Raw genomic sequence first — 20,659 nt, 5'->3', positions numbered from 1 at the left:
TGTTCCCACTTTTTAGACTTCACTGCACATTTTCCTTTATAAAGCTCCTTATTTACTAGTAATTATCTGTGAGGATAAATGGTTAATGAGTTAAATTGCTGCGTGGGGGGAAGACAGGCACACACTCACTGCTGACTCAAGCCCAAGATACAATTTCCATCAACTGATCATAATGATTTTACTCTCTTTTTCTCTAAATTAAAAATAGAATCTATTAATAAACAGAACCACAATGGGTAATAAATTGACAGATGGTTTTATACTTGACTTTGTGGAAAAATTACCATGAAAATAGCAGATGACAGAGGCATTTCAGTGACTTAAATGGAAGGGAGGACTCAGAGAATCAGATAAAGAGCTGCAGAGAGATCCCAAGAAAGGCAAAGCATCCTCTGCCGAGACCACAGCAGTATGTGGGCAGCTCCAGGCTGATCCAAATGTCCAGTTGTTGTTTATCAGGCCAGACTGACCCACTGGAGCACCTCAAATGAAGGCAGAGGATTTAATCCGCTGAACTGGGGGAAATGACAACAGAATTTGGCTCCAAAGGCATTTCAAAACCATTTTTTAAAGATTTTTGTCCTTTCCTAAAAGAGCCAAGCTCTCTTCCAGAAAAACTCTTCCTCTTGGAAGAAAAACTTCTCTATCAGCAGTAAGAAAAATAAAGGAGAAAAAGGTTATAAGGTGAATTTTACCTTTCTCTTGAGCCATTTCCTGCAGGCAGAAGTAAATGACTCTTGCACCCAGACTGAAGCCAATCAGTGTGACAGGTCTCTTCCCCTGAGAAAGAAAAAAGGAGAGAAATCCATCAAATTCTGCTCTAGATCTGGAGAGACTGGTCTTGGGGTCCCTGAGAACCTGAGACACAGAGCACCGACTTGTCCATCATCTTTGAAACATCTGAGCAATTTGGTTGGTTTCAAAGGGATTATGTCCAGTTCAATATGGAGGATTTTGCATATCTGAGTATTTTGTATGATTTGATCTTCAGAAAATCAATTGAAAGAATCTAATGATTAGAACTTACAACAAAGCAGCTCTTTCAAGCAGAACCAAATCAGATGCTGTCATTGGTTTGAAATTTCCAAATGAAAACCTAACTCAAGGAGCAGAATTTTCCTAAAAATGTTTTAATAAACAGAAGAAGCAGCTGTAATACAAAAAATATCGACCACTTCCAGATTTCAGACTGAGTGACAGCAGCACCATGTGATAGTTATAAAAAATGATGTGAGTTTTAAGCTTTAAGCTTTTATTTTGAATAGCCTAATAAGATTTTCTGTAAGATCAAAGGGAGCCTAATCTTAACATAAATGAGAAATGGTCGTTGTGATATCCAGGGAGCAGGTGTGCAATGGACACCTTACACATCACACTAACTAGTTTTATACTCTCCAGCTCGCTGGAATGTGTGTTTTCACAACAGCAAATGCTTAACATGCAGTAACAAATGCCCCTGAGCAAGACAAAGGGCAAAATAAAGTTTATTGGCTTTCCTGGGATAGGATTTTTATGAGGAATCAAGTTTGTTTCTACTCTGCTATTCCACATTGTTGTGACACACAGCTCTGGTGCCACAGCTCCCTTCCGGTTCCTCTACATCAGTATGGATCAGTGTGAGATGAACATACAGCCAGCAAAAACCAGTGCTAGCCTGGAAAATGATGGCAGGTTTTTGGGGAGCAGAAATGTCTCTTTTCAAGCCTTTTCAGGGTGATTTAATAGCTTCTGTCACTTCTTTCAGATACCACCCCGTTCCACATCTCTGAAGCAAAGCTTACAGGGCATTGGCTGCCACACACTTTTCTCTCAGGTTGCTTTGCTGCTGCCTCTTAATGATCAATGAATATTTTTAACACTCTGTGTTCTCCTCTACTTTTCACCTATCCTTACTTCCTACTCTCCAAATTCCACCAGGGGAGTGGGCATAGCTGTGTTGTGACTCGGTCAAGCCACTAGTCATTTACGACTTGGATCTCTTCTTCCTCATTTAGAAAAGCTTTAGGTTAAATGGAACAAATCTCAGCAGGATTTCTCTGATTCACTTAGGACTTCCTCTTTTCCCCAATACCAGATACCGTCCTGCAGCACTCTTTAAGTTTTTTATTAATTTTTGTCTCCCTGGAACAATACCACTTGACAGTTAACTAGTGTGACTATGAAACTTCACCTCCATGGGCCAATTCCCTTCCAACCCTTATTCCTGGGTAATTTCTGGACAATTACCTGCTGTCGACTGAGCATGATATGTGCAAGGTGCTTGCCTACTTCAGCAGACCGGTGCAGACACACTCCCCAGGGGTTGTCAATGACACTGGCAACAGTCAGGAGCGAAGTTGGCCACGTCAAGGCCGTCACAATCCCTGCAACACACAGAGGTTTCTTAGAAAACATCAAAAGCAAGAGAGTTCACTGAAGTTAAAAGTTGAGCCTAGGAGCTTTTCTCATTTCCAGTTCTTCTTTTCAAGAGCTGAGCTGAGAAATGCTTTGCTGGACTGAAGATAAGGAAGAATCTGATGTTCTGATACAGACGCTGTGAGTGAGTGCAACCTGCGTGTTGGGGAGGCTTATGTACAGCAGTAAAGTGGTCTAATAACGTAGAGAAGTGAACAGTCTCACGTGAAGGAAGGTGTTTCCAGCTGTAATTTCAACAAAATGAGTCACTGATGTGGTGGCTCAGCAATCCAGGAAAGCACAGCTAAATTACAGGTGTGGTACAGGAGGTTCTCAGGTCACTCCTGCAGGGTGGTGCCAACACTGCCTCCTCCAAAATATTCCTTCTTTAGAAAAGCTCCTCTCACAGGGGAACTGCACAAGAGCCACTCAAGCAGATCTGGTATGATTTAAGTTCTTACCTGACAAGACAGTGAATTTTAGGGCTTCTTGAGCCATCATGTTCACAAAACCATTCAGCAGGGAATCCAAGGCATTGCCAAGCTCCATCAAGTACTTGGATTCCCAGGCCAGGCAGTACTGCTCACTCGACTGCAACATGCTGCTCCATGGTGCTGTGAAGCTCCCTGGGAAAGGTTGCAAAGATGGAATTCATGTTTAGATCGAACACAAGAACAGCTGACTCCTGGCAAGAGGAGCCCAGCAGAGAATCAGAACAAAACCCGCAGGACATTGGAATATTCTGGCAATGTTGTTAATGGCAGATCAACACTGAAGGGCAGAGCAGAACTATCATCTTACTTAGCTAAAACCCTTCCCACACTGTTCCTTCCCCAAATGATACAGGGTAGGTTGAGGCAGCTGCTGATCGAAGTGGAACAAGAGCCCCACAATGGGCTGTGAGATTTGGAAACGCGCAGATGGGCAGCTACTTGCAGCTCCAAAATCACAAGGTGGAAAATTCCATAAAATTCCTGTCCTCAGTCCCTCTGTTTAAAGGACTATGTTCATAGACAGACACTGCTGCAAAGAGGAAAAAGGATGACAGTTTAGTTTTGCCCTTTAAAACATTCTAGCAGATTGCTAGTTATGGAAGGAGAATGTGTGTCATCCGTAACTCCCTTTTAAGGGCAAACAGATACGAAAAGGTTCCTGGAGGTACACACTTGCCTCTCTAACAGTGCCTGGGAGCCCTCCAGCCCTGAGGATTTGGACCCCTGGCAAGCAGACAACGAGAGAAGCCAAAACACAGCACTGTTAGTGAAAATAACCTCCCTATGACAGCAAAGCTGCACCCTGACAAGTGACAGGGCAGAGACATCCTGCTGCATTAATGATACCCAGTTTAATTATGATGCTTCTCAATAAATTGGCAGCTGTTCGGTCAGGTTGCTGAACACATTGGCAGACAGGTGACATATTTTTTATGACAAGCTATACTGGAAAATAAAACACTACAGACCTTTCAAGGTCGCTGCCTGGAAGTCACCTTTGAGTGCTGTGCTTAACAGGATTTACTTGGCAAAACTTTCTTGCCAATAAACCTCGTTAGTTGCCTGATACAGAGACAAAAACCACACTATTTTCTGTTAATTGCTGAAGGATAAACATAGGGTCTCAGAGACGCTTGGTCCTAGTGCTGGAAATCTTCTCCCAGACAGACCTTTCCTAGCAAACCATGCAACAGTTATTAACAGAAACAATCCTATCACTACCAACTCCCTGCCCTCTCTCTTTCCTCCGTTTCCCTGGGATTGCAGATTGGTTTACAAAGTCTTACAGTGAAAATTGATGTGGTTTAGTTACCAGGTCATGGAAATGTGGGGTAGACATGGTGCTTTGTGGGCACAAACATAGCCTGGACTGGGACACAGTCCCATCTTTCCAGGTTCCTCTCAGTTTCCTCACCATGTTCTTACCATATTTGCCAGCACACAGCCATCCAGTAATTGCTATGGTGATATGAAGTTGCTTCCCTTCAGTAAGTGGGAGGAATTCAAACTCTTCTATGGCTCCCACACGTTTTTTCATCTTGTATCCTACACACAGCCAGGCAGAAACACACGGCTCAGAAACGGCACAGCGAGGGCACACTCTGCTAACAGCAGAAGTTCCTAAGAAATTAACTGGGTAATTTGGAGAGGGTATTTTTCCTTTCCAAAACCCCCAGCCAGTTTGTGCATTACTTCAAGCTCGGTAAGGAGCCAACATGATCCTTCTGAGCTTGTGTGATCTGAAGGAATCCAGCAGGAGGGTTTTTCTGCTGTAACAGCTGCTGGTGTCCATGGTAGCATCTTTCTAACCCAAAGCAACAAGCCTTAATTTCTTTCATTAACCACACACAAAATATTCTTTCCCTATTTGCTCACCAGGAGCCACACAGTACCTTAATCAGCACCGAAATAAAAATTTCCCAGTTAAGACAACACCTGAAATCACTTCCCTTGCTCTGCAGAGCTCAGTGAAGTCATTAACTGTGCATTATCAGACATGATCCTGTGCCTTAGTGGCTAAGAACTATGTGGTCACTCTTACCAGTAAGACCAGCTCCTGCTGCTCCAAAAAGGGATGCCATGACAGCAATCCCAGCAGTCGATCCCAAAGCAGCTGCTCCAGCACTCCCAATGATTGTGGCAGCTCCTGCAGCAACCAGAGGGGCAGCCAGACCCCCTGTCAAACCTGAGGAGGAAACAAGGGATGTCACCAAACTATTATCCCGTACAAAGCCCAGGCAAGCAGTTCCCTGTGCTAGGTGGGTGCTGCTAATGCTACTGGAAGAGCACAAACAATGGGCTTTTTGCATCCCCAATAAAGGGGCTTTGTGAGACTCTCCCCAGGCCCTGAATCTCTGCCCAAATTCTTTGACTTAAGTAAAAATGAAGAACAACTTCAAAGGCAAAAGAAGACTGTGTGGTACCCCGGGGTAAGCTGCGCCCTATTTTCTCGGGAAACACTGATCTAATCACTTTTGATTTGGGAGTTGAAGATCTGATCCTCTTATAACAGGAGAGCAAAAGAGGAGAAAACATTTTTAAGGGTGACCACCTCAGTTTAATATTTCCCCCAGCCAGTGAAGCTACACTGGAATAATTTTTCCAGCTAATTCTTTCAGTTTTATTTTCAAGTGGCTGAAAATACTTTTCTTGGATTCAGACCTGCCCTGTCCCTTGTGCTGTGTCCCCAGAACACGAAGGGCAGCCTCACCTATCACTGTTCCACCACCAACGGTTGCCAGACCGATCAGCAGGTACCTCTTCAGCTTTTTCCTTCTTTCCTTCTTTTTTCTTGAGACTTCTGTGGTTCTGTGGAGAGATTAGAAGCACAAAAACTGAGGGAAAAGCCTGATGGATAATTTTGCATCAGAATCTGCTTTTATTCTCCTCAGTGTGATTTCCCTCCTGGGAACAGTAAAAAGGAACATGCAGGTGTGGGGAGTGTGACAACACACTGAGATTTATGAGCATGGATTTAGAAATTTAAATTGAATTGATTAAATGGACCACAGGTTTAAACTGAAACAATTTAATTGCTGACAAAAGCCAACAGATGTTACTTACTTGGAAAACCCTTCCTAATAGGGCTGAAGCTTGTAAAAAAAAAAGAAACAAAAAGTCAAAAGCATTTCATTAACTATACGCTGCCTACATGTCCTAAAAAACCACAGGAAAGCTAAGGAGAAACAGGGAAAAGTGTTTGAAACAAAAGGGAATAGAGGTAATTTGTGCTAACAGAGATGCAATTAAACTATTTTCCAACAACAGTGTTTATATCAAGCTGCTTTCTAATTGCACATGGCAATATAATAATATAATAGGAATTAAACACAGTGATTAGTTCATTTGTCTGTGTGTATTTAAGCTATATTTTAATGAGCCTATAAGAAGGAGGTAAATAAACCTAAAAGGAACAAATATCACTTATCAGCCACTACTTTTGACTTCTCTCCACTGTCTTTGCTTTCTCTCTTATGAGAAATGTTTCAACTTCAGAGGAAAGCGGGAGAAACAGAGGATACTGGAATAAGTTGTTTGCAGAGGAAGGTTCCTTCTAGTGGTTAATCCAGGCCTTGAAACGTGAAAATTTATCTTGCTTCCAAAATTGGATATTTTCCCTGTTAATCCCAGCCTAATTGTGGATATTCATTATCCATATAATTGCCTAATCCTTCCTGGAACCCCGTAAGCACACTGTTATTTTGATAAAGACAATTTTACATGAGTCCCAAACAATATGTGGCTTTGTGAAACACAGCAGGAGGGGAATGGAGCTCAGTGGGTGAAATCCCTGAGTCACTGGAGTCGCTGGCAGAACTCCCACGGATTTCCATGGCACGGAGACTTTGTCTCCACAGATATCCTCAAAAAAAACCATTGCGTGTTACCTTTCACAGCTGCAAACGCAGTGTCTGCAGAGCACAACCTCTCCAGCAATTTCTGTATGACCATGGTGGACAAAATGTTGTTTGGCCTTCAGAGAATTGCAGAATCATTTAGTTTGGAAAAGCCCTCCCTGTCCATCGAGTCCACCCTGTGCCCCATCCCCACCTTGTCACCCAGCCCAGAGCACTGAGTGCCACATCCAGTTGTTCCTGGGATACCTCCAGAGGTGGGGACTCCTCCACCTCCCTGGGCAGCCCTTTCCAATGCCTGACCACCCTTTCCAGGAAGAAATTCCTCTGATGTCCAACCTGAACCTCCCCTGGCACAGCTTGAGGCCATTTCCTCTCATCCTGTCAAATGCCCTACTCTGAGCCTCAGTCACCAATCTGAATGCCTGGCTTTGGATAAAACTGCTCCTGGAGTTGTTTACACGAGTGCTGCAGTTGCACTGTCCACACCTAAGCTGGCAATACCCAGCAATTTCTGTTCTACATGGGGTTCATCAGCTTTTACAGTCACTCTGCTGTGTCTCGGGCTGAAAATAATGATCGTCAGAGACCTGGAATATGTCTATCCTGGATTCAGTTATAATAATGAGTAGTTTGAGTTATGTGGGAAGAGAGACAGCGGCAGCTAAATCCTGCCTGGTGATTCAGTAAATGAAACTACTGTCAGGAGAAGTTTTACCTGTCACTGCTTCCCTTCTGGAGCTGCCAGAAATGTGTCTGACAGCTGCTTCCTAATGGCTTCTCCATCAGCATTATCACTGGATTACCAGACTGCTTTTATCCACTGTGGTAATTAACTGCCACTTCTGGTACTTCTCTACCCTCAGTGAGCTCAGATGTGCAGCTTCTTGACTGAACCACAAATTATGTTCTGAGAGGTTGTTTAATGGTCATCTTGCAATAAGGAAAAGTGGCAGGAGTACACGTTAACAAGCAACTGATCTGATGTTTTCCAGCTTCTTACAGAACTGCGTACAAAAGAAAGGTTCATACCTGCAGGTCAGAATGTGTTTGGTGCAAGTTACATGGATTTAAGTGGTTGGAGCATTGTTCTGTAGAGGGTTGTATATTTAATCTTGCAAGTTCCAGGCCTCAATCCAACACATCCACAGCAGCAAAGGCAGGAGCAAACTCTCCCATAAACAAATACCAGTAAAAACCCCTATGCAGGGGCTGCCAAACCCCTATTTGGTTGTTTCTGTTCCAGTGGATGGTCAAAACTGAAGCATCCCAAGCGCAGATTGGTATTCCCAGCCCCAAAAATCTGTGAGGTCATGGTGGTGACTGGTTTCTATTCTGCTTCCTTTCCCCATTGACTTCTGATTTTAAACCAAACAAAGGGTCATCTATTCCCCACAAATCTCAGCCCTGGTTTAGCACTGCAGTAACGAACGTGTTCACACCACAGTCTTGGACTCCTCTTACTATAAAGATTTTTCTTTTTCCTCTCATCTAATATTTACTTCCATGGCTGTGATTTGGGCAAAGAACAAGATTGAAATCCATGGCTTTCTCCACAGCAGACACACAGGAACCCCACTGGGCTGGTGGCAGAGTTTGAAAGCCACACTGTTCATATGGAACATAATTCTCTCCCCATTATGAGACACAGCTTAAAGGCCCAGGACTGAGTCTATTTTCACAAGCCACAGCAAAACAGCCCCCACTAATATCCTAACCCTTGCTCCTGCATGCCAAGTATTTAGCAGTCCATGATCCTTGAGATTATTTTGACTTTCCCTTTTTACACTGTGCTATAAAGTTAAGCTTTATTTAAATACAGCTATACATAAAAGATACCCATCACATGCTGGACCCTACGGTAACATCTGAGGTGGACCATGTCACGGGTGTCGATTAAAGCCTTCATTAGCACTCAGGTTAACCTCATAACCCTTTTGCTGAGTTGACAGATAGGAATATTTCCCTGGAAAGTCCACTATGGACATTTTTACTGCCTTAGATATTGCTAAACTGTCACACAATTCCTGCCTGATAAGCAGAATATAAAGATACTACATTTCTTACATATATCAACTTTTCGGCTGTGTCATATCTAAGAAGCGGTGATTAAGAGAATTAATCTTATATCAATAACACAGAATTAGGATTTGGGTCCGTACATATCTGAAGATACAGACTGTTGTCCTCAGAAATCTCCCTTCAGTAGGAGTTATCCAGTTGTGTCTTAAACGGGCACAGAAATGGACAGATCCACAGCAAATGAGCAGCTGAGGGTCTAATCCTGATATTTATAGGAACTTCATTCTGCAAGGGGCAGTCCTCTCTGCAGGATATTGGGCAAGAGATAAGAGACACAAGATCTTTGTGATGGATTTAAGCAAAATCTACCATGTCTGAAAGGCAACTGGAACAAGGAAAGGAGTCAGTTCAGTATGGAGCAGCTTCTACCACCTCGCAAGGCTGGATCTCAGCTGATTTTAAGAATGGTGAGCTTTCCTGCTTCTCAGTGCTGTGAGGGGGCTGTAACCCTAATCAAGCCATAAATGATTACAGTAAGAGCCATAGGGGGAATAATCAGACACTGGACTTAGGCACAAGTAATTACTGCTAAGCTTTTGAGCACTGGCAGCATTTTTTGATCCCACAGTCAACCCAAATGTTCTTACTCTGACTCTTCCTCTTTTTGTTCCTTCAGGCTCTCAAGCAGAGATTCCTCCAGGACTTCCAGCTCCTCCAAGGGGATTCTCAGCAGCAGGCTGATGTGGCATATCAATACCCTGGCTCGAGCATCGTAGTACCCTTGAACAGAGGGAAGCCCAGGAAATCAGTCAGTCTGATCACACCAGATTAAACAGTGAGCAGAGCACTCAGCTGGGCTGGAGGAACATGTCACAGACAAGCTTGGCTTTTTCTCCCAGGTGCTTTTCTTTTTCCATGTATTGAAACCTGAGAAGAGAGCAATAAATGGAAAATCCTTCTTCCCTGAGAATAGAGACACCACATCAGGTAATGCCTCTATGGCAGGAAAAGGATCTCAAATCCTTCTGTCTCCATCCTCTGTGACAGAGGCCTTTTGGCTCTGGAAAAGGTGCATCTTCTCAACAGAGAAATGCTGCAGCACAACCAGTGCTAACTGGAAATATCAAACATATCCATATGGGTAACTGGACACAGCACACCCTGACTGCACCAACGCAAGAGGTAGCATTTTGTAAAAATGCACCTCCATGTAAAAGCTTCATATTCAATTCATCTTGTTGACAACTTACTCTGGAGTGTAAAACTACACACCAGCTCCCCCAGCAGCACTACTGACAATTGCTTGCTTTTTTACTCCCTGTTGCAAATGGAGGAGTGGACATTGAACTCAGACAACACCAGAGAGCAGAACTTATTACTTCTGGGCTTGTAGGCAGGTGTTCTTCAGGAAAAGACATGTTAAATGTAATAGATTTTATATTATTTGTGCCAATTCTTACTATTTTAATGTGCTTCTCTCAGCAGCACCTGCTGCTTCCTGATGTTTGGCTTTTGTAAAGGGTTCTTGGTGCACTCTGGGATGAAAAACACAAGACCCAACTACAAAGGATGTTTGTGATACCCACTGCACGTAGATCAAATATGGCATTGGGCAATCTATTAAGTTTGTTTATTTATTATCATCATTACCAAGATACCAAACTCATTCAGTAGCCTTTAATGACACCACTCGTTAGATTTATGCTTAGTTGAGAAATAAGGATTGGATTTATCTTCATTCCTTCACGATATTTGCCACGTCCTGCAAGTCCAAGCAGGTGTTTTAACAAGTCCCTTTCTTGTTTCCTGCCTGCTAAAACACTACTGAGCTCCTTCAGAGGCACTAAGTCAGTGAGACTTGGAGATATATTTCTATTAAATTCCAGCTTAGCAAAATAAGAAGTTTTGCAATAACTGATTTGTCAATTTTCCATTAAAAATAAAGCAAGAAAGAACAAAACCTGTTTTGTTCTATTTCACTGTTCTACAGTGCAACAGGCTGATCAGTTTTTTCTTGTGAGAACATGTTAAAACACAGAGATTTAAAAAATGCAAGCAGTGATAGAAACCAGGCTTCTTTTAGAAATGAACATTTTGTTCAGTGGGCAGTCTTTATTTCATTAATTTTATCAGACCAATCCATGTTATGGACTGCAAACCAGAAAATTGTTTTATGTGTAATATAATATATGAGTAAAATCCCATTTATTTATAATGGGTTTCACAGGACACTCTGGAATTTATACCCTGATTTTTTTTTTTTTTTTTTCATTTTAGGCAACAAGCAGAAAATTTGTTAGGCTGAGATTTTCATAGCAGCTTTACTGCCTTCCTAAAGGAAGAGGTCACCTGCTTCCCTGGAACCACTGGAGAAAACCCACCTCACTCCACCATTACTTTACATCTGTTTGCATGTGAAGGTAAGGAGGTGAATAGTTGTTCACTTTTCAATGGGTATTATTAACCATTCCTAATAGTTGTTTTTGAGGGGGATGCAGGGAAGGAGTGTGCTGCTTTTGTCAGAGAGGAAGCTGAGATGAAATAGGGTGGCACCATGAGCTTTTTGAGCTTTTTAAAGTGTCAGATATAAACTCATCTATATTATCTTTACAAAGAACAAATGCTAAGTTAAACTTACCATCTCGAAGAGAGAAAGATAAAAGGTCCTAAAAATAAATAAAAAAAAATATTCAAGTTAAAACTGATGATGAAGGCCTGGAGGGATCAAAACAGAGGCATGAAAACCCATCGGACTGATTTAATTACTGAAGCATCTCAGTTCATAAACATGGGAAGCCAGAAAGTTACAATTCAGTGAGGCAACACAGAGCAAAACCAGTATAAAATTCTCCAAAGGCCAGTACAAAGAGCTGGACAGAAGTAGACAATGCTTGGTATAGCTGAAACATTCCATACTTTTGTTATTAATTATCCTGATCTTACACCAGACTTCCAAGTTTGGAGAAACAGGGCTCTAATCCTCCCTCCCCAATGCCTTCTGCTCCCTATACACTCAAATATACTCACATTTTCAACATGAGTAACGGGTTTGAATGTTCCTCTAATGGACCATTGGCCCCTTTTTTCTTCGGCATTCTGAGAATTCATAGCTCTAGGCTGTAAGGCTGAACCAGCATAAAGTTCTTTTGGATTAAGTGCCCACATAGGAAACTCAAAATTTATGGCCCTCTGTCAAGATGGAGGGATTTGACTTCTGTGTTGGCTCTTCAGCATAAAAATACAGAAAAAATCAATTCAATGCATAGTTTCTGTGGATAAATCCATGAAAAAGAGGGAAGTGTTTTTACTACTGTGTTCTCTTCTTTTATTGCCACTGGAAAAATTTTAAGGTCTTTATGTGACTACACTAAGCACTAGCTCAGTGTAGCTGCTTCCCTCTCCTACACACAAATACAGCACAGCTGAATTTTACAGGGAATCCTTCAGCCCTCTGGGAATGCAAAAAAAATCAGCCAAAGATGTAGGAGGCTGCCAAAGAGTTTATGATTATTAATCCCCTAAGATCCTAAATACAATTTACATCATAAAACCATCTCTAATCTGAAAGTTCTACACATGAGAAATGTAGAATGGAGAACAAACTATCCTTAATCAAGTAGAGGGACAAACTGGACTGTTCCCCAGGACAGTTGGTGGGATTTGTAGGCAATAAACTCCCCCTGATTGAGGCACAGAGAGCTGTGGCTGTGACTCAGGTTCCAGTATCATCTGTGGCACTTCATATCAAACAAACTCAAATAAATCTGGCCTAAGCATATACACACGTGCATTTCAAAAGATCAGGAGTGCGCCCTGGTAATCAGGTGACAAACTGGAACTACTGTTTTTATGGCATCTGTGCCAATTGGCTTCTCAAATTCTCCACTTTAGGCTTTGCACGTACTGCACACGTAGGTAGCTGGAATCCAACCAGAATTGATTAGATTAGTTCACAAGTAGTTTGTTTTCCTCCTCTAAGCAGCAGTTATTATAATTCAGTCTTATTTTGAAGTTGGTGTTTTGAATCTCCCCGCAAACTCCATGCACAAGACAACACCCACACGATTGAGAAGCCTCTCAAAGAAAGGGAAGCACCCTTTATTCAGTCCTTGTCAGCTTCTTCTGAGTTGCTGCAAGTTCAAAACCCATTTCCTCAACAACAGAGAGCACCGGATCCACATCACAGTGGATGTGTCTGGAAAACCACAGAAAATGGGCATTCTAAGTATGTTCAGAGCAAAAAAACCCATTCATAACAAGAATGTTCAGTGTTTTAACACCTATCAATGCTTTTTCACCTCCCTTATTGCATTGCCTTCCCATACCACAGCCTGTTATGTCTACCGTCCTTTAAGGATTGTTACCAACATCTGCCTGTGTTAGTCATCTGCAATGAAGACAAAAATAACAATCCATAGTCCTCAGATATTCATTGAATCAAGGGTGAGCTCACCTCTATCTCCTGACTTCAGGATCATCCCTTCAGCTCCTTAGAGATGAAGGGCCTTCAAAAATGCAGCATTAATGCCAACAGGGCCAAGCCACCGATCATGCCAAGCAATTAAAGCAGATACTTAATAAATAAACAGTAAATATTGCATCAGCAGCAGCTGAATACAAACAAACACAAGCACCATAAAGGAACAGATCAATAATTCATAAAGCTTTGTCCCATGGCTTGCGTATTTTCAGGTCAGAAGGAAAAAGCTGATCTCAGCTTTTTACCAATGTTTCTCACACACCAGTGTGTTTTTACAAAAACACACTTTTGCTGCCTTGCTCTACTTAAGTCTTTAAGTCTGTTTTTCCTCAGATAAAAGTCAATCCTCTTGTCCATGTAGATTACTGTGTAAGGTATTGATGTTGGGGCATTAGACTGATATTTGTTCCTCATCTTTTCTTTCAGCTGATCAAAGAACTGTTATCTATGGTTTCTGTGTTCCGCTTGAATCCAGATGGTATCCCCAGTTTTCGCTCCTGCTGACCCAGAGCCACTTTTGTAAAAGCACATGGAGCCCTTATGCAACATAAGCTGTGAGCAAGCAAAAGCTAAATTTCACCTTTAACAAACTCAGCAGCCATGAAGGAAAACTTGTCTGCATCTAGGGAATCCATCCCGAAGCAGAGAGAATAAGGGAAACACACAAAGGCAGAAAGAACAACTGTAGGTGTATTGATTTTGAGCAAACAACATCAAAACAGGTGCTGTTATTTCAGAAGATCTGTCCTAAGTTATTAACTAAGCTTAGGATCTGTTGCTGTACTCATACTGTTATAGGACTTCGGGCACTGGAGCATTTGGATGTTTGGAGCAGATCTTCTTGTCATGGAAAGCATTGGGATAAATCAAACTCTTATTTTTTTTAGTATTAGAAAGTAGGCATTACTTTATTTCAGGGTGCATAGGGGATAGCTCCACCTACATGCACACAACTTTGAAAACTTCTCACTTATTTATACATTTTTAGCAAAGAAATTAATGTTAACTGGTTCTCAATTACATAATTCTCCTCATTAACTAGTATTTGGTCTTCTATTGGTTATTGATTTCTCACTTCTCATGCCAATTAGTCCACACTTTCAGTCTTTTTATTATCTTTTCCCAGATGGGGAGTTCCCAGCACATGATAAATTGTTTTTGTTAGTCTCTTCTTTATCTTCTGGTTACTTGGAGGGCCATAAATTTTGGATTCCAGGTGTCCAGTTTTCAGCTCCTCAGGCTTTGTTCACTGAGCATAACTTTAGCAGTTTAGCATAACTTAAAGTTTTGGTGATTTTTCCAATCTCACTCTAACAACACGAGCTGTGAAAAAAAACCCTAAGCTATGTGCTGGCTAAAGTTGGAAATTACACTGCTTATGAGTAATTAAAAGTTAATTAAGAAGTTAATTAAAACCATTAATTAGAAAAAATAATTAGGAAAGTTATATAATTTCCAACACTCTGAGGCATTTCATGGACTGACTAGGAAACAGGAAAGATGCCAAGGTAGTGGTAGCTGGTCATGGTGACCAAGAAAGTTCACTGCAATCATATCTTCCCTCACTCAGCCCTCTTCTCACATCCGTGGTTCTGTCAGGCCGTTGCTCATGGAGAGTGTGTGATAACCATTATCCAATCAATACCAGAGCACACAGCACGCAGGGTGTCTGGCACAGGGTGACACAGCACAGGGTGCCAGGTGACAGTGTCCATGTCCTGTGTGGCACCAGCAGCAGCCTTGTGCCCTCCTCACCCTGCACAGCACAACGTGAGGCTGGATCAGGAGAGATCTTCCCCAGCAAGTGAACGCTGCCCAAATGCTTCACCTCTTTTATCTTTACATTAGCTTTTACAGCAGAACATTATGGAGCAGTCCCAGTCTGACTCTCTCAGTGAGAAAAAATAAAGTCACAATAATTCCTTCTGGTCAAAGCTTCCTCTGGAAATTGTGCTCCTTGGAGAATGTTTTTTGCATTCTCCAAGGTATGGTGAAAGGGCTTTTAAACAAGTAAAAATCAGGTTTATCATGTTCAGTGTGCCACTAAAACCTGTAGAAAGCACATATGAATCAAAACCACTGCAATAATAGTCAAAAAGTTTGTCAGTTCTCTGCTCTGTAGAGTGAAACCATCAAAGACACAAAACATTAATGAGCAGAGAGTGACCTTGCCTTGTGTTTAATACTTCCATGAGCTCTTTATGGATAGAGAGACTGACAGTCCCCCCCTACAGCCACTCAGAAACAGATGCCTATCAGAAATACTGATTTTACTCCCCTGTCTGCACAAACAGCACTTCAGCTGCAAACAGACACCTATGATAAATCTCTTTTGCAAAGCAAACAAGAGCAAGGAGAACACATAGACGTACCTGGGTAATGACAGCTGGATTTTCTTCCAAGATGGGGTCCTTCAGCAAAATCTCAGTGAAAGATTCTGTGCCCTCACCTCCTAAGCCACCAGCAAAGGCTGTCATGGCAGGTAGGACAGCGTCGGGCAGGTCCAGCCATTTCACAAAGCCCTCAATAAATTCTGTCCTGAAGGAGCTGTAAAAGCAACAGGAGCAGCTAAGGCTTCACAACTGGGTATTTCAGGGCTCTACAACTGGGTATTTTTGGAAGCTTTGAGCAGTCCCTGGTTTCAAACTTTGGTCTGCTACTGTTCACACAAAAATCAAAGCATCAGAAGGAGTCAGCAGAAGGTGAATTGCTAAACAAACAAGGAAACAATCTGAATGGGGCCAGACCTTACTTCAGTACATGCTTTGATGTTAAAGGATGCGATGTGTGCTGAATTATAAAAGTCTTAACAGAAGTAAGAGAGAAAAGATCTTCCACTCCCCAAACTTTAGAAGACTCCCCACAGAGTCTGATACCAGCTCTGTTTGAGCTGCCACCCAAAATCCACCTCCCCTGCCCACTCCTTGCTCCCGCATGCAGTACCTTTGCTCGTTTTCAGGGAACAGCCAGGCAAGAGATACACCACAAAGTGCTGCATAGGCAAATCTTCCCAGCTCTCCCAGCTGCTGACCCAGGAGCACACATGGCTCTTTCTCCCCTGCCTGCTCAGCCTCCTTACGCTGTTTTGAAATCCAACCTTTCCACTTCTCTTCTGCAGCCATTTTCACCTGCAAGGTCAAAGAGGAAACAGCTGTAGAAAAAATCCAACAACGAACAGTTGGAAACCAGAGAGCAAAAAGACAATTGCCTTTGTTTTTTTTCACTGTCACACTTGCTGTCAGTATTAAATCAAGTTTGTCCAGGTCCATCTTGTATATCCCCTCCGCCCCCCAACACACTGCTGTGACCAAAGAAGACAAGAGGACACTTTCTGTTCACCAGTTCTCAAAAGTTTCGCACAAAATGAGCTGCCAATACTTCACACAGCAAAAGGAGAAGTTCCCTTCAAGATGCAAAGAGACTGGGCTCCATTCAGGCATACAATTCACACATTTAGTACAAAAATAACATGAAAGTAAAAGCTCTGCATCTGGTGCAGGGACCAGTACAGCTGCCTGGGAAATAATTTGCCTCTCTCATCTCAGCCCAAATTGTTCCTCTGTTTGTTTTGCTGACGGCATTAGGAAAGTTGAGTTCAACTGCAGCCCCTGAGAAGGCCTTTAATGTGTCCCATGGACATTGCTGTGCTTTGCTTGTAACATTCTCTCCTCTATTCAACCTGTCACTGCTTTTCCCCTAAAAATAAGGTCCCTGCACCACACGGACCTTGAGCTGGGCCAAAATATTATTGTTTTAGAGTGTAGATGTGCACATTTCCAACTGAAGGGCTTCCAGTGTTCCTCTAATGGTACCAGCAGCTGAGATGACTTACCTCAGACAAAGGTGACAACAGCTCATTTCACAACTCAACCTGGGTAACAACCTGCTCCAAAGATCACTTCCATCACTTGAAATTTTTACTGATTTCAATTGGTTTGTAAGGGGACCATATCACCTATTTCATTATATACTTCATATTTAAATGCTTCCTTTCTTCCACATCCTGACTAAATAGGAATGAGGAGCCTACGATACTACAGCCTACTCTCAGAGGATGCAGACACCATTTATGGATAGATTTAGAGTCCTAAAAGTCAGAAATGCAACAGGAGCAGCTCTTTTTAAAGAGATTTTATTATCTGCGTGCCATCTGTCATGGTCCTCCAGGAAAGGTGTCTGTCCTGCACTCCAGCTCAGAAATTTATTGGAGGTGATTTGTATTTCTCAAGGCTTGCACAGTTTAACTGCTGCTGTGTAAATGCAAGAAAAACTCATCACTGAAGGGCCGATGGTTATTGTAACTCACACCTCTTTCCCTGGGAGAGCTCAGCCCAACACACACTCCTGGTGCTGCCTCTGGCTCCAGCACATGGGGCTAGGGCATTTCCATGTGTTTCCATGAAAACATCACATTCTAGCACAAAATTCACAGGAATAAACTAACTGCTATTTCCAAATCAACCAGAGAAAGGAAGGGCCAGGTTATACTTCCCTGGGGAAAGCAGAGGCCTGGGATCAATCCCGGCCTGCCACACCCACTCCAGTACCAACCACACCACACACCAGTGTGGACACTCACTGAACCCCAGCTGTGAACATACCTTCAGCTTTCCAGGACTTGCTTATCCCAAGATTGTTCTATTAGCACAGGAGCTCCAAACGCTCCTCTATTGGACCCCGGAAATTCATCTCTCACTAGGCTCTGATCTTCCTAAAACATCCAAACTTTCAGACCAATTTTCCCAGGAATAATTCACTGCTAAAATCCCAGTAATTTTAAAACTACTTGGCATGTCTGCTCACCTCTGGACACGTTATGGGAAAGAGCATTGAAAATAAAATCCTCTTCCCTAAGACATTTATTGACTTCTTAACTCAGGCTCATACAAGAAATGAAGCAGTTTAAAAGGATCCATGAGCAGTACAACTGTTTAACCTAATTTCCCAATAATAACATAAAACATGGAGCAGTAATGGCAACAGTGGCTTCTGACATGTAACAAATAAATCAGTAATGAGCATCTAAAATACCCAGAGAAAGCTTCTGGAAGACATTGCTCTGAAGATGCTCAGATCAGTACCCTCAATGTGTTTCTCTCAACACAGGTATCTATTTCCTCATAATTACCTAGGAAAAAAATGGGCTTGGATTTTCAGACATGCAGCGTAAAAAGAAGGGCAACATGCGATTTACTAATGAAAATGTGGGCCAAGAAGTTTTGCCACTAGTCCAAGATAAGGCAATTGAGAGGTAGAAACATATCCCAAAAGTTATTTACGGCTCATGGCACTGGAATTCACATCCCTGCCTCGAACAATGGAATTTAGCAATCAACAGCATTGCCATAATCTGAACTGTCACTTGAAAGAGAATTTTGTTATCACTTCCAGCATTCACTTTTCACACAAAACCCTTTGTCTTCTTGAGAAAAAACCATATTTTATACAGCAGCTCATACAATCCTGTTTGGAAAGCAGAAAGATAATTCCTTTGGGGATCTAAAGCTGTACAATACACGTGTTTTCTACTGCTGGAAGAAGAAACAGAGAGATGGTGGCATTGTGTTCGTCCTAAACTACAACAGTGACCAAAGCACTGGCATGATCACCTCCAACACCCTCAAAAGTTAATGAGGCATCTCATTAACTTCAGAGAGGTACTTGTAGATAATTATTCAGACGGGGCTGTCCAAAAAGTCCTATATGAGGTACGCTGGGGGACAGCACAGCCCAACTGTGGTTACACATCGCACACAATGCTGTGACTGTGGAAACATTTCGGCAGATGAGGTTTTTTGGGGACTAGCACAGAGCTCCAGAGCTGACACAGTGGGAGCACCATGGCCTCTGCTTTTAATCCATAGATCTGAGGTATGAACACGGAATACAGTTAATTCAGTCCTGTCTCAATGCAATGACACGAATGCGATATGGATGGCCACAAAGATCAGGGGCAGAGGTGATGGGGGACTTGGAAAAGCCAAAAGCTTAAGTAGTTGCAGAACTAAGCGTGTTTAATTCGGTTAATCCAGAAGTTTGCACAGCAGCGACGGAGAAGCAATGTCCTCACACCGAAGTGGGCAAAGCTGCAGAGAGGGAACAGCAGAGGAAGAAGTGTGAGGGAACCACCTCAGCTGGGAAAGCTGTGAGGGCAGACACATCCACAGCTGCCAGTCCTTGTGTCTGAAACTTCTGTTGAGAGAACGCGGGCACATTTTTAGAAAGCAAGCAGCACTTCAGGCCACGGCTGAGGAGGGGAAAGCAGCGCACAGAGTAGGGCGGCCTGAGGGGAAGGTCCCGCCCGCTCGCCCCCTCAGCCCGCGGCGCTGTCCCGGCTGTACCCGGCCCCTCTTCACCTCCCCGGCCCGGCCCCGACCTGCCGCCGGCCCGAGAACCGAGCACCGAGAAGCCGCCACCGCGTTCCGGCCGATGCCGCCGCCCGCCCCTTCCTGCCCGGCCCGGCCCGGCCCGGCCCGCCCTTCCCGCCGCCTCTGCGCCATCGGCGTAAAGGGGTGCGTAGTGTAGAGGGAACTGCGCTGGGATAAGGGGATGGAGGGGGCCGAGGGGATGCAGGGGGATGAAGGGTGCAGGGGGCCGAGGGGATGCAGGGGGATGAGGGGATGCAGGGGGCCGAGGGGATGGACAGGGATGAGGACATAGAGGGGGCTGAGGTGATGGTGAGGGACTGGGGTGTGGCGGGGGCTGAGGGGATGCTGCCTGGGCCCATTTCTCATTATGATTCTTTCAGGCTAGATTATGTTACCTAGTAACTATCTGAAATTTGGAGCCAGCTAGGTAAGGTAAGGAGGGCAAGGGAACTTGGAGCTGAACCTTCCTTGACAAAAAGACCACCATGACTTAAACCTGAGTACAAGCAAATAGTTTACGTTTTGGAATAGGAATATAATTCCATTGGCCTTTTCTCCATAAACATTGCAGTTGAACTGCTGAAAAAAGGCTTGGAAGGTGTTGATCTCTAACTGTGTGGATCCATAGGAATTCTTTCAGAGGGCCAGCCTCTCCCTGGAAATCACAGAGCATCCATGCTGCCTTCCCACTGCTGTACACTGCCTTGAGGGAAGCCCTTTCCTGTTTGACTTTTCTTTTGGCTCTGTAGAAATTAGTGTAATAAAACTGAACACACCCTTTCAGAAGGGCAGAGTGAAACATAAGAAACAGATTTTACTGATCATGTTCATTCTCTGGTTTCATTTCTTCACACCCACATGCTGCTGACACACATAGGTTGGCGGGATCCTTTGTGAGTGATACAGAGGACAAGGGACACTGCTGATAAAATATTCATTATGTTTTTTGACTGATGGTGGCAAACTGATCCTGGATGTGATGTTTAAACCCTTCTGGGGTTGGTGTTGTTTGATATCTTGCTTGGCCTCCTCCCCTCTTAGGCAAAA

At 43.2% G+C, this 20,659-nt stretch overlaps 1 protein-coding gene across 1 annotated transcript in view; it reads right to left on the bottom strand.

The window, feature by feature from the left end:
- The window catches only part of TMCO4 (transmembrane and coiled-coil domains 4), a 33,849-nt gene extending 13,996 nt beyond the window's left edge, over positions 1-19,853 (bottom strand). The window contains 13 exon segments of the mRNA XM_039387366.1: positions 696-780; positions 2,227-2,363; positions 2,856-3,020; positions 4,314-4,433; positions 4,930-5,073; positions 5,599-5,696; positions 9,412-9,544; positions 11,403-11,430; positions 15,617-15,791; positions 16,188-16,372; positions 19,374-19,434; positions 19,621-19,721; positions 19,724-19,853. Coding sequence (XP_039243300.1) covers positions 696-780; positions 2,227-2,363; positions 2,856-3,020; positions 4,314-4,433; positions 4,930-5,073; positions 5,599-5,696; positions 9,412-9,544; positions 11,403-11,430; positions 15,617-15,791; positions 16,188-16,372; positions 19,374-19,434; positions 19,621-19,721; positions 19,724-19,744 — 1,453 coding nt within the window. The 5' untranslated portion in view covers positions 19,745-19,853.
- Positions 19,854-20,659: the final 806 nt, after the last annotated feature.

Source organism: Pipra filicauda, unplaced genomic scaffold, assembly GCF_003945595.2.
Source record: "Pipra filicauda isolate LSUMZ 115617 unplaced genomic scaffold, ASM394559v2 scaffold557_size342763_pilon, whole genome shotgun sequence".
NCBI classification, from domain to species: domain Eukaryota; kingdom Metazoa; phylum Chordata; class Aves; order Passeriformes; family Pipridae; genus Pipra; species Pipra filicauda.
This window is presented reverse-complemented; position numbering and strand designations above follow the sequence as displayed.